This window comes from Meles meles, chromosome 17 (genome assembly GCF_922984935.1).
Source record: "Meles meles chromosome 17, mMelMel3.1 paternal haplotype, whole genome shotgun sequence".
Lineage (NCBI taxonomy): Eukaryota > Metazoa > Chordata > Mammalia > Carnivora > Mustelidae > Meles > Meles meles.
Genome location: NC_060082.1, coordinates 40766157 through 40779037, shown reverse-complemented (window position 1 = coordinate 40779037; position 12881 = coordinate 40766157). Strand labels below are relative to the sequence as shown.

The window sequence follows — 12881 nt, the reverse complement described above, 5'->3', positions numbered from 1 at the left end:
CAAAGGGTCTAGAAGAGAGTGTCAGTGAAAGCCTGCAAAACATTTAAAGGCCCCTCAGAGGTGATTAGTGGGAGTTATAAGAGAGGAAAATGATAATAGAAGCTGGAGAAAAGGGGCCCTTGTTAGGTGTTGGTGGTAAGTTCAGTCACACTGTTGTCTAAGTAATGAACTCAATGATCATGCTAAGGATTTTCCTAGATAGTAGTCACGTGCCACTTGGCTTCTTCTACTGTAATATGAGAAGAGAGATGAGCTAAAAAGAACAGTTCAGTTTTCAAATGAAATTTAAAAGAAATACAATGCAGCCAGTACTCACTGGGTTTAAAAATAATATTGTTTCTCATGCCTAGCCTTTCTAGATGGCAAAAAGTTCTCAAACTAGGAAATGGATTCTGAGAAAAGATAAGAATCTCAAGTGGGATTGTGAGGTCATAAGACCTTAGAGATATCTAAGGTGGTGCCTCCTGGAACTTCTGAGCCTTGAGATAGGCTTTCTCAGTGCATTTAGGAAGATGACCTCTATCTGCTGAAGGCAATCATTGTCATAGCTAAACCAAAATGCAAAGAGAATAGCTCTCTGTCAATAATGGTATATATCAGGCTTAGAAATCATCTAATTGGTCCTATCTGAGTCCTGTGTCCATTCCTGAACCAACTATTACAGAGGGGGATGAGAAAATATGACTAACCGGCCTTGTCTCAGCCAGATAATATAGTCTATTTTCAGAATATGTAGTTGGGGGAAACATACTGGGCAGCCTCTCAGCCCTCAGCTCCTAAAGCTATCATAGTCTACTCAGCTGGCACTACCAAAACTGGTGAAATATGATTTATTATTGCTTTTCTTTGAGTTCTACGGGAAAGATTATGAATTAAAGAAATTTGATCATCTCTGTATTTTAGTTATATTCTATCTCTAGCAGAACTATGTAATCTAAAGCCAACTATGAATTTTGTCCAATTTTTCTCAAGGTATGAAGATTTTTCTAAAAGCCATGGAGAATCTGAATTTTGAGATGTAAAACTTCATGAGACTTTCCTGTAGGGTCTAAGTGACCCAAGTGAATCTGAGGGAACAGCAGGATAGAAACTAGATAGAAAGTGAAAGGACATTACTCAAAATGATATGAAAGCAGTTGAGAGACTTCAAGGTGACCAGCGGCACAGATAACATAAAGATGAAATGGGAGAAAGAACTTGGTAACTAGGAGAGTTAAGGGTGGGCATGGGAAAGAGTAAGGAATGGGTATCTCAGGAGACAGCCTGTGAATAAGATGACTTTATTGGCTGAATGGTTTAAAAGAACCATACCAGACAACAATAAAACGCTGAAGGAAAAATTTTGGAGAATGGTGTATGGGTACCAAACGTGGTTGCTTCAGTCAGGGCCAGACACAGAGCTGTTGACTAAAACTCTTTGTTGCAAGTAGGAATTGGGACTTTGAATTGAAACGTTCTCTGATATATAGTAGTGCAGAAGATTGATTATACATTTTATAATCTCACTGCTGTGGTACTATTCTTGGTGCTATTCTTGGGAAGAATATTATACTAGTATGACATAAGAATGAGTAGAATTTCATTGTCACGAAATACAATATTATACTTGGTACTATTCTTGGGAAGAATATTATACTAGTATGACATAAGAATGAGTAGAATTTCATTGTCACAAAATAACCTCCTTGGAAGGAAACTATAAATTGATTAGCTGTTCATTTGTTTAAATCTGTACTGTGTTTTTAGTGATTAGATTTGAAGCAAAAATAAATTAATTTTGGCATCACAGAATTTGGGATACGTTTGTCCTCATATGAAGAGTGAGTAATGTTGTTTCTTCAAATTAAGGGCCAAAAGTGAGAAATCCCATCGAAAAGGAGAGATAGGTAGAAAAAGAGAAAATGGGAAAGGAGGAATGAAAAAGTCAGATGGGAGAGCAAGTAGTGTTGAAGAGGATTAGGGCCGGAGAATGAAAAACAGAACATATATTTAAAAAACATATAAGAGGGGCGCCTGGGTGGTTCAGTGGTTTAAGCTGCTGCCTTCGGCTCAGGTCATGATCTCAGGGTCCTGGGATCGAGTCCCACATTGGGCTCTCTGCTCGGCAGGGAGCCTGCTTCCCTCTCACTCTCTCTGCCTGCTTCTCTGCCTACTTATGATCTCTCTGTGTCAAATAAATAAATAAAATCTTAAAATAAATAAATAAATAACATATAAGAGGATCTTCTGTCTACATGGTGAACGACCATTTCATTTCAGCTATCATGTCAGGCAAAAAAAATCAGTTAAAACAGTTGTGGGTATAGACACAGCTCCAGCATTAGGAAATGCAAGCTTCCCTGGAACTGGATCACTTAGCTGCTTCTGAGTTGGGGGTGGGGATGCTGTATGTAGCCAATCAGAGTGAAAGTAAGTTGGCAAGCAACCAATGGGACTTAGGCATGGAAATAACTTTGGGTGTGGTATCAGTTGGCAGTACTGTCTCTGGCAAACAGCCAGCAGAGCTGAGCATTTTTCTTTGTGGTTTTCAAGAGCCTTCATCTGGATTTCAACTCTGAACCAGCTTAGCCTTGGAAGACGGTAACTCTGGTCTTGGTAGTTTGGAGAACTTGATTTGAGCGTGATGCTGTAATGAGAGGTGGGGGTGGCAGGAGGCGAGGATGCCAAGGACGTGAAGGGCAATTTGAGGGACAGGTGAAGTGATTTGAAGATGTAGCATTTTGAATCTCATTTCTGGCCTATTTCTGCTTCACACCAGAATCATTGTGGCTTGTAGACCAAAGAAGTACAAAACGAAGAACCAAAGATTATTGGGGATACTTCAAGGACCCCCAGGAATTTTTAGGTTAAGGTTAACTGCAGGGAAACATAAACCCAAATGAGTCCTTCTCAGGACCACCAGGTAGATTTTTGCGGGCTATGTTCTGCACAAGGGCGCCAGCTGAGGGTAGGTACCAGGACTGAAAAAATCAAACCTATTATTTATGTGCCAAGCCACGTGCCCTGTCATCGGGAAGGGGAAATTTTTCTAATTCACTTAAAGGCATTATCTGATAAAACCACAATTTTAGGGGCGCCTGGGTGGCTCAGTGGGTTAAAGCCTCTGCCTTTCGCTCAGGTCATGGTCTCAGGGTCCTGGGATCGAGCCCCGCATCGGGCTCTCTGCTCAGCGGGGAGCCTGCTTCCTCCTCTCTCTCTGCCTGCCTCTCTGCCTGCTTGTGATCTCTCTCTCTCAAATAAATAAATTAAAAATTAAAAAAAAACCCACAATTTTAGTCTTTCCCTTTGTTTTTAGGTTATTCATCCCACTTCTCCATCCCAACCTTATCTGGTGTGACTCAACTTTGACCTCATTTCCCATTTGGGGTTTGGAGGGGCCGAAGAGAAGGAAAAGGGGACATGGGACTGAAGTAGTAAAGGGGAATTCCAGAATGACTTGTACCCATTGAGGAAGAGGTACCACTCAAAAAAAGTGCAGCTGATCAAATACTATGGAGAGTGTATTATGGGCCACATACTGTGTGCACAGCCTTAAGGAAAAATAATATCCAACCCTGGGCCTTGAGAAACTCACTATTCAATGAGTCAGGCAAACACACCACTCATACAATGATTACGTGCAGAAATCAGTGCTGTTGCTCCCCCAGTATATGTAGAAGTGTGGAGGAAGAACACTAACGCCACTCTTGGTGTTCCTATGACATGCTCTTGGAGCAAGAGGTAGAAGAGAAAGTATCAGTGTGTGCTCCGTGGCAAGAAGAAAGATGCTCAGATCCGAGTGTGGTACCATCTTAGGTAGAAAGAATGTGGATCCCGTGCTCATTTTCTTCTTTTTTTTTGTGTATCCTAACAGGTTAGTCTGTGGTGGTAAAAATAATAACTCCTATATAAATTCATCAAGCTAGGACTGAAAAAGCAATGCCAAACACGAACTCTTCCTTCTGGATGCAAAGAGAAGGTATCAGACCTGACTTACTCTGCGGGCGCTCAGGCACCTACACCGTTGTAAATGGGCATTTCCTGATGCTTGTGTGTTCCATTGTTGTTTTGGGAGGTAAGTGCTTGTTTCTAAATTTCGTCTTTCCTCTGCCCTCTGAACCTTTCTCAGGGCAGAAAGCCATAACAACGTCATCAAAAGAAGTCTGGCCTTTTTGTGATGTAAGTGTGAGTGAACGCTGGCAGGGTAGCTTCATTTAATTATCAGTAGCATCAATACTATGTTCTTTCCTTCAGGGCATGTGCCAAGCACAGCAGAGTGGTACGCAGAAGGGGAGTCAGACAGTCCTTAACCTCAAGGAGTCCTCTCACTGGGAAGACAGGAATTATGATGCAGTGGGGTTGGTGTAACTGTCCCGTGGTGGCCTAGAAAGCCTCATGCTGCCTGCCTGCCAGGCCCAACCTAACCAACATGTATCTGGGATGAGGAGAGGGTGATGGGGGCAAATAGGACCCAGACATTTGTTCCACAATTTGCACAGTTGTTGGAATTAGTTTTGTCCCTTTTATTATGGCTTTTGATGTGATTTTACTTCAGGGAACATCCCCCCACTCCAACCCCTAGTGGGGAATTAGGAGAGACTTCACAATTAAGAGACTCTTAAATGATCATTAAGAATTCAATAGGAGAGGTGCGCCTGGGTGGCTCAGTGGGTTAAACCACTGCCTTCGGCTCAGGTCATGATCTCAGGGTCCTGTGATCCAGCCCTGCATCGGGCTCTCTGCTCAGCAGGGAGCCTGCTGCTCTGCCTACTTGCGATCTCTCTCTGTCAAATGAATAAAATGTTAAAAAAAGAATTCAATAGGAATGGCAAATGATAGTCACACGGATGAAATACCAGATTGAAAAACACAGGTACTTTATTCCCCCAGTTCAATGCTAGTGATAAGGGAAAAGTTTCTAGTCCTCTTTAAAACATTTTTCTTTGGGGGAAAAAAGGTCAGCTGCTTTAAAATCCTTTCTGGGGGTGCCTGGGTGGCTCAGTGGGTTAAGCCGCTGCCTTCGGCTCAGGTCATGATCTCAGGGTCCTGGGATCGAGTTCCGCATCAGGCTCTCTGCTCAGCGGAGAGCCTGCTTCCCTTCCTCTCTCTCTGCCTGCCTCTGTTGTGATTCCTCTCTGTCAAATAAATAAAATCTTTAAAAAAATAAAATAAAATAAAATAAAATCCTTTCTGGAATTGGGAAGACTATAAAGAAACGATGAAGCAAACACTCGTCTTCCATTTTACTTGTCAGTAAAATCACCTCCTCTGGGGCGAGCCTTGAAAACACATACTGATGACGTTGGTCCCCTGTGGTACTAGGAGGTGCTGGTGACCATGAATCTCACCAGCTCTAGATCCTTAATGATTACAGAGAGATAAGTGCTCAGCAGTAAGGGGCATTGCAGAAATAGTTGGAGAAACATTTCTTTAGCCCCACACAAAAGAAGTATTCTATAAATATGCACTAATTCAGCTGGAAGGCAGGAAATGCAGAATCTGGAATGCCAATGAATCTTGCCCTAGGCATAAAGTGATCGGATTATAGTCCATACATCGCTTCTGGAGGGAATGAGCTGAATAATATCGAACAGAGGAGAGAGTGGCAAGGTAAGAAAATGCACGTAGTCAGAGGTCTCCTGTGACTTGTCTGGTGACAAGTCAGGAGACACAGGTCTCCTGTGACTTGTCTGGTGAAGGCAGTTTTCCCTCTAGTTAGAGCTCAGTTGAAAGTATTTCTGGCTTTTAGGAAAACTCCAGAATATATGTTGCTGTAGTTTAGGATAAGTAATTACTAATAAAAGGTATACCAGGTAGATATGACGTTTGGCTTTTTATAATTTCTCATCATCAGATCCATAGATCCTCTGGTACAGTGATCATAATGTGCCCATCAGTGGGCAAATGGGAGATTGTTGGAACATCAATATTTTCCAGATTCACCTGTAAAAGAAGCTTCATTATGTGTTTCTTAAGAGACAGCATTTGTAAGAGCTGTCAATTGTTTTTTATATGATGTGACACTCAGGAAGTTTATTTTTTATTTTATTTTATTTTTATTTATTTATTTGACAGACAGAGATCACAAGTAGGCAGACAAGCAGGCAGAGAGAGAGGAAGGGAAGCAGGCTCCCCGCTGAGCAGAAAGCCCGATGTGGGGCTCCATCCCAGGACCCTGGGATCATGACCTGAGCCGAAGGCAGAGGCATTAACCCCCAGAGCCACCCAGGCGCCCCATGGAAGTTTAAAATGAAATAGAGAAAGGGGATATTAAATGTTTTGAAACTATACATTATGTCTAAATAATACATACATGTATTTCTTCAGGATTTTTGAGGACCTATTTAAGGACTTCTGAAGTCACTGTCTTGATAATTCTTTCAGTGTCAGGGTTTGTGATAGGACAACTGGCTCACAGTTCTGTTAAGGTATGTATGTACCTTATGTATGTATGTACAATAATAAGTTAGTAAAGAACAGAGACCAAAATCAAGGTCCACTCTCACCCCATCTGTGAATGTATGGAATTAAAAAAAAAAAAAAAAGAACAGCTGATGTTCCTGGGTGGCTCAGTTGGTAAGTGTCTGATTCTTGATCTCGGGGTTGTGAGTTCAGGCCCCGGGGTTGCGCTCCACACCCACCTTAAATAAAAAAATAAAAATTAAAAAAATGTGAACAGCTACTGAAAAAATTCATCTGGTATTATAAATTTTGAAAATGAAAAACCATGCAATAAAAGACATATAAATTCGAGGTCCTTAAGATAAGACATTAGTATGGAAGTGAATAAAATTGGATTGCATTTTGGGTTCTGCTTTGGGAACCCCGCTCTTGTTTCTTTCCAATGTCCATACACAGGCTTCATTGTCTGCAACATAATGCAGATAATGATTATGTAGAGACATTATCAAAGGCGGCTGTTATTGTCATAATGAAACATGGTTACTCTTTCCTAACTGCTAGATTCAATGCAAAATGTGTCATATAATATATAATATAGATAGATACAAGAAAAATTTTCTTAATTTATGAACTCTTGATTTCAAATGCATAACATGTGATCAATAACAACTTGTCTCCACTTTTATTTTTTTTAAATGGAGATGATGCTTGTATCTGTCTAGGATTTTAAAAGCCTCTTGTTACTCTTCTGAAACACCCGCATTACTACTAACATCTTTTGAGTGTTTACTATATGCCCCACTCTCTTTAAAGTGGTTTGTGTTTATTAATTTATTAACTTATTATTTATTCTTTTTTCCAGTTAAAAATGGAGCTGCTTAATTTTAAAAATGTGTTTTATTTGAGTATGGTTGACATATCATGTTACATCAGTTTTAGGTATCCAAAATAGTGATTCAACTTCTCTCTGTGTTATGCTCTGCTCAACTTCTTACTAATTCTTGAGTTAATTCATTCACTTTCACAGAAACTCAGTGGAAGTAGGTATTCTATCCCATTTTACAAATGAGGAAACTGAGGCACCAGGAGGTTAAGTAACGAAGAATAAAATATTAGTTGAGCCAAAAACTTTTAAATGTACAACCTTCATGATTTATGTCTTACATACACAGTATGTGCTATTATCTATGTGTTATTTTTCTCTACTTGATTCACTGAAGGACTTTATTATTTTCTTTAAAGATTGATTTATTTATTTGAGAGAGAGAGAGAGAGCACCAGTGTGAGGGAGTGCAGAAGACAGGAGGGCAGTGGGAGAGAATCTTAAGCAGACTCCTGGCTGAGCAGGGATCCAACCTGGGGCTCAGTCCCACAACCCGTGAGATCCCAACCTGAGCCAAAACCAAAAGTCAGATGCTCAACCAACTGAGCTGCCCAGGTGCCCTAGCTCACTGAAGGAGAAATGAAAAATCTTAAGCAAATGTTTGTGAAGTCATAAGTACCTGTGCAAGTTTCTCTTTTCTGTTTCTTAATGCAAATTAAAATAAATATCTAAGAGTCAAATAAAAAAATACTTAACTATGGATACCTAAAGTCATGTCAGGGATTACCAGTGGCAGGGGTATCACTTGTGAAAACGCTGATTACAGTACTTACCACAAACAATGTTTATGTAGCCCAAACTCACCCAATTCTTTGGTGTATAGAGGACTATACATGTAACTCATCTGGACAGTCAGATCAAGAAATCTACAAAACCCTCAGGACTGGTCTTGTAGATAATTGCTCATTAGTTGCAGATTAGAATATACTAAAACTTATAATGATTGATATCACATCAATTTCTAATACCTCAAATTACCTAACATTAATTGTTAATACCTCAGAATGGCAGCCAACTAAATTCTTGTTTGTCCTTGTTACTTTAGGTGTACCAAATTGTCTACCCTCTTCTAAGAACACCAAGTTTTTCACTTTATTGTTATTTTGCACCTATAATTATATTTCTGGCTGCTTTGGATGTGGACTTTTATATCCTCAAGAATGTGTTTTGGCAGGTAAGAACACATTTAAAAAAAATTATGGTCAATCTTGCTTTATTTATTTATTTGACAGAGAGAGAGAGAGAGAGAGCGATTACAAGTAGGGAGAGAGGCAGGCAGAGAGAGAGGGGGAAGCGGACTCCCTGCCCAGCAGAGACCCTGAGATCATGACCTGAGCCAAAGACAGGCTTAACCCACTGAGCCACCCAGCCGCCCCAATCTTGCTTATTTATGTTAGCAGAAAATATGTTTGTCTATAAAGAAGATTAATCATTCACAAATCTCATAGTTTAGTTGTTCTATCCTCCTTATTCTGTGAAACCACTAATTAAAAGGGAGTGAGGGGGAGGGAGAAGGAATAAATATTTGCTGAGTGACCACTGTGATGAGGCACTGAACGAGTATCTCTATTTTGAAGATTTATTTATTTATTTATTTGACAGAGAGAGAGATCACAAGTAGATAGAGAGGCAGGCGGGGCGGGGGGGGGGGGGGCGTGAAGCAGGCTCCCTGCTGAGCAGAGAGCCTGATGCGGTACTCGATCCCAGGACCCTGAGATCATGACCTGAGCGGAAGGCAGAGGCTTAACCCACTGAGCCACCCAGGCGCCCAAGTACCTCTATTTTGTATGTAAACAAATTGCAGTTCAGAGGTCACAAACAAGGCTGATACATGGCAGAGCCTAGATTCTGATCTCCTATCTGACTTCATCTCCAATGTATCTGTAGATTTGCCTGTTGTCACTGCTGACATTGTTTTACGTGCGGCTTCTCTTTTTCTTAATCATGGCTTGTCAGATGATTTTACTTTTTCTTTCAAAGAACACATTTTATTTTCTTTAGTTTTATTCTGTACTTTTTCTAACACCTTGAGTTAGAGGCTAGTTGATTGATTTTTAGTTTTCTTATTTTTTGTATTTTGTACACTTAAGGTTTTAAATTTTGCTGTAACTACTCTTTTAGCTTCACCATGTTTTGATTTTTAGTGTTTTTTGTTTTTGTTTTGTTTGGGGGGGCAGTGCACACACACCTGTGGGTCCACACACAGGGCACTGGGGGAGGGGCAGAGAGAGAACCGTAAGCAGGCTCCGCGCCCAGTGCAGAACAGCAAGGGGCTCTGTCTCCCAATCCTAAGATCATGACCTGAGCAGAAATCGAGTCGGATGCTTAACCAACCAAGCCATCCAGGTCCCCATGATTTTTAGTGCTCTCATTATCATCCCAAACCTACCTAAAACTTTTACTATACTTTTTCTTTAGCCCATTGATTATTTTTTTCCTGTGTGTGGAAGAATTTTGTTTGTTTTAGTTATTTATTCTTGAAGTATAATTGACATACAATATTATATCAACTTCAGGTGTATATCCTAGTGATTTGATAATTATATACATATGAAAACTCACCATGATAAGCATAGCTACCGTTTGTCATCATACAAAGTTTTATAATATTAATGACCATATTTCCCATACTGTACTTTTATCCCCATGACTTATTTTATAACTGAAAGTTTGTACCTCTTAGGCCCTTCTACTATTTTGCCCATCCCCCATCCCTTTCCCTTCTGGCAACCTTTAGTTCGTTCTCTGTATTTATGAGTCTATTTCTGGCTTTTGTTTATTTATTTTGTTTTTTTGTTTGTTTGTTTTTTAGATTCCACCATAAATCATACAGTATTTATCTTTTTCTTACTGACTTATTTCACTTAGCACAGTACCCTCTAGGTTTATCCATGTTGTTGCAAATGGCAAAATTTTATTTTTTTATGGCCGAGTCATAGTCCTTTAAATATATGTGCCATATCTTTATCCATTCATATATCAGTGGACACTTAGGTTACTTTCATATCTTGGCTATTATAAATAATGCTGCAATAAACGGGGATGCATATATCTTTTTGAATTACTGTTTTGTTTTCTTTGGATAAAAATACCTAGAAGTGAGATTACGGGACCTTATGATACTTCTAGTTTTAGTTTTTTGAGGAGTCTTTATATTTTTCTCTAGCTTAATAAAAAATAGAAATTAAATAAATAAAGGGAAGAAAGAATGAGAAGCAAAGGTAAATGCAAAGTGCAAAATTATATTGAGAAACAATATAATTTATATTGTTTATATTATACATTTATATAATATAATTCTTATTTTTAATTTTTTTAGATTTTATTTATTAATTTAGATTTTATTTATTTATTTGATGGAGAGCACAAACAGGGGGAGCTGCAGACAGAGAGGGAGAGGCAGGCTCCCCACTGAGCAGGGAGCACAACGCAGGACTCAGTCCCAAGACCCTGGCAGGCAGATGCTTAACCAACTTGGCAACCAGGCAGTCCTATTTCTTTTGATTTTTTAAAACTAATTTTTAATTTATGTTTTGAGGCAGACACTGCTGGTTGCCTATCTGATATGCATTCTCTCTTTTTCATAACAGAAACTTACTAGATTTTGCTTGGTATGGTAGTGGGCCCAGTGTGAATTATTCTATTTCCCAGCAAGTGGTAGCTGGGTAGCCTCAGAAAGAGAGTGTGACTAGTGAAATATATACAAAAGTCTGTTGAATAAGGCTTCTAGAAAGTACTTAATAAGGGGCCAAATCAGCCAGAATGTGCTTTTTGCCCTTTGTTTTACCTTTCTCTCTGCCTAGAGCCCTGTAAATCAACACTGAGAAAACCAGGCAACATTTCACACAGAAGCAGGAAAAATTGGCATTCCATTTTAAGAACATTTTGTTGTTGGGAACTATTAAGCTAGACTAACAAAGAGAAAGATTAGTGAATTGCTCTTGTAACAATAAGATAGAATCTCTTTTGTTTGGAAGGGATGGTTTCTTTGAGGCAGGTAACCTAGAATACCTTTTAAAGTTATTTTTCAGAGTAGTCATATAAAATATATAACTAAGGTCTGATTCTTCCATAAGTAAATGAAGCCGTGCCATCTTTAAATGTTGAATCTAACTCTGTGTTATGAATTGGTTTCACAGGTCTTGTTAACAGGATTAATTAGCTTTGTTGTGTCATTCATCATAATTGGATACGTGGTTCTGAAATTCAATAGAGATTTCTGGGATTTGCAGTCTTCCCTACTCTTTAGCATGACCCTTGGCATGACAGATCCTATTCATTCTGTGAATTCACTGAAAACTATTGGTATGTCAGATTTGTTTCTCTCTCTTACCTTGGAGATATAGAGATAAGGGTTTTTTTTTTTTTTTGGATCTTGGTTTTTCTTTCTTTCTTTTTTTTTTTTTGCATGAATTATACATGCAGCAGAGTAGATATTTATGCTATTTTTCTTGGAGATGGGACATTGATGGACTTGAAAGATGCCATACAAATAAGGCAACCCAAAATCTGGGATAAATAGCACCAATTATAATCTCAAAGAATTTTTTCAAGAAGAAAAGTAACTTTTCTAGAAGGTGAAAAAAATTAGCATTCCTATTCCATTCTACTGAATTCTAAGTCTCAAGGTAGAAACTCTACCCTATCCTCAGTGAAAGTTTTCTAAGCCCTTGCTACCTTTTGTTAGAACTGCCTCCCTTTCGATGTGCATTTCACTATTACTATTTAACATAGTACTGGGGGCCTTAGCCTTAGCAATCAGATAACAAAAAGAAATAAAAGTTATCCAAATGGGCAAGGAAGAAGTCAGACTTTCACTCTTTCCAAATGACATGAAACGCTATGTAGAAAACCCAAAAGAGTCCACCAAAAAGTTGCTAGAACTAATACATGAATTCAGCGAAGTTGCAGGATATAAAATCAATGTGTAGAAATCTGTTGTATTTCTGTATACCAATAAGGAAACAGCAGAAAAATAAATCAAAGAATTGATCCCATTTGCAATTGCACTAAAACAATGACATAACTAGGAATAAACCTAACCAAAGAAGTAAAAGATCTGTACTCTGAAAACTATAAAACACTTAAGAAAGTAATTGAAGAGGACACCAAGAAATGGAAAAACATTCCATTCTCATGGACTGGAAGAACAAACATTGTAAAATGTCTATACTTCCCAAAGCAAGCTATACATTTAATGCAATCCCGATCAAAATAACACCAGCATTTTTCACAGAGCTAGAATGAACAGTCTAAAATTTGTATGGAACCACAAAAGACACTGAATAGCATCCTGAAAAAGAAAAACAAAACCGGAGGCATCACAATCCAGATTTCAAGCTCTCTTACAAAGCTATAACCATTAAGACAGTATGGTACCAGCATAAAAACAGACACATAAATCAATAGAACAGAATAGAGAGCCCAGAAATGGACCCACGACTATGTGGTCAACTAATCCTCAACTAAGTAGGAAAGAATATACGGTGGATAAAAGACAGTCTCTTCAACAAATGGTGTTGGGAAAAACTGGACAGCAACATGCAAAAGAACAAAACTGGACCACTTTCTTATACCATATACAAAAATAACTTCAAAATAGATGAAAGATTTAAAT

At 38.8% G+C, this 12881-nt stretch overlaps 1 protein-coding gene across 1 annotated transcript in view; it reads left to right on the top strand.

Annotated features, from left to right (window-relative positions):
* The first annotated feature begins 3918 nt into the window (after nucleotides 1-3918).
* Nucleotides 3919-12881, top strand: part of SLC9C2 (solute carrier family 9 member C2 (putative)) — a 105203-nt gene continuing 96240 nt past the window's right edge. Inside the window, exons 1-4 of the mRNA XM_045982905.1 lie at nucleotides 3919-4054; nucleotides 6307-6407; nucleotides 8310-8438; nucleotides 11404-11569. Coding sequence (XP_045838861.1) covers nucleotides 3919-4054; nucleotides 6307-6407; nucleotides 8310-8438; nucleotides 11404-11569 — 532 coding nt within the window. The remainder of the gene's footprint in view (nucleotides 4055-6306; nucleotides 6408-8309; nucleotides 8439-11403; nucleotides 11570-12881) is intronic.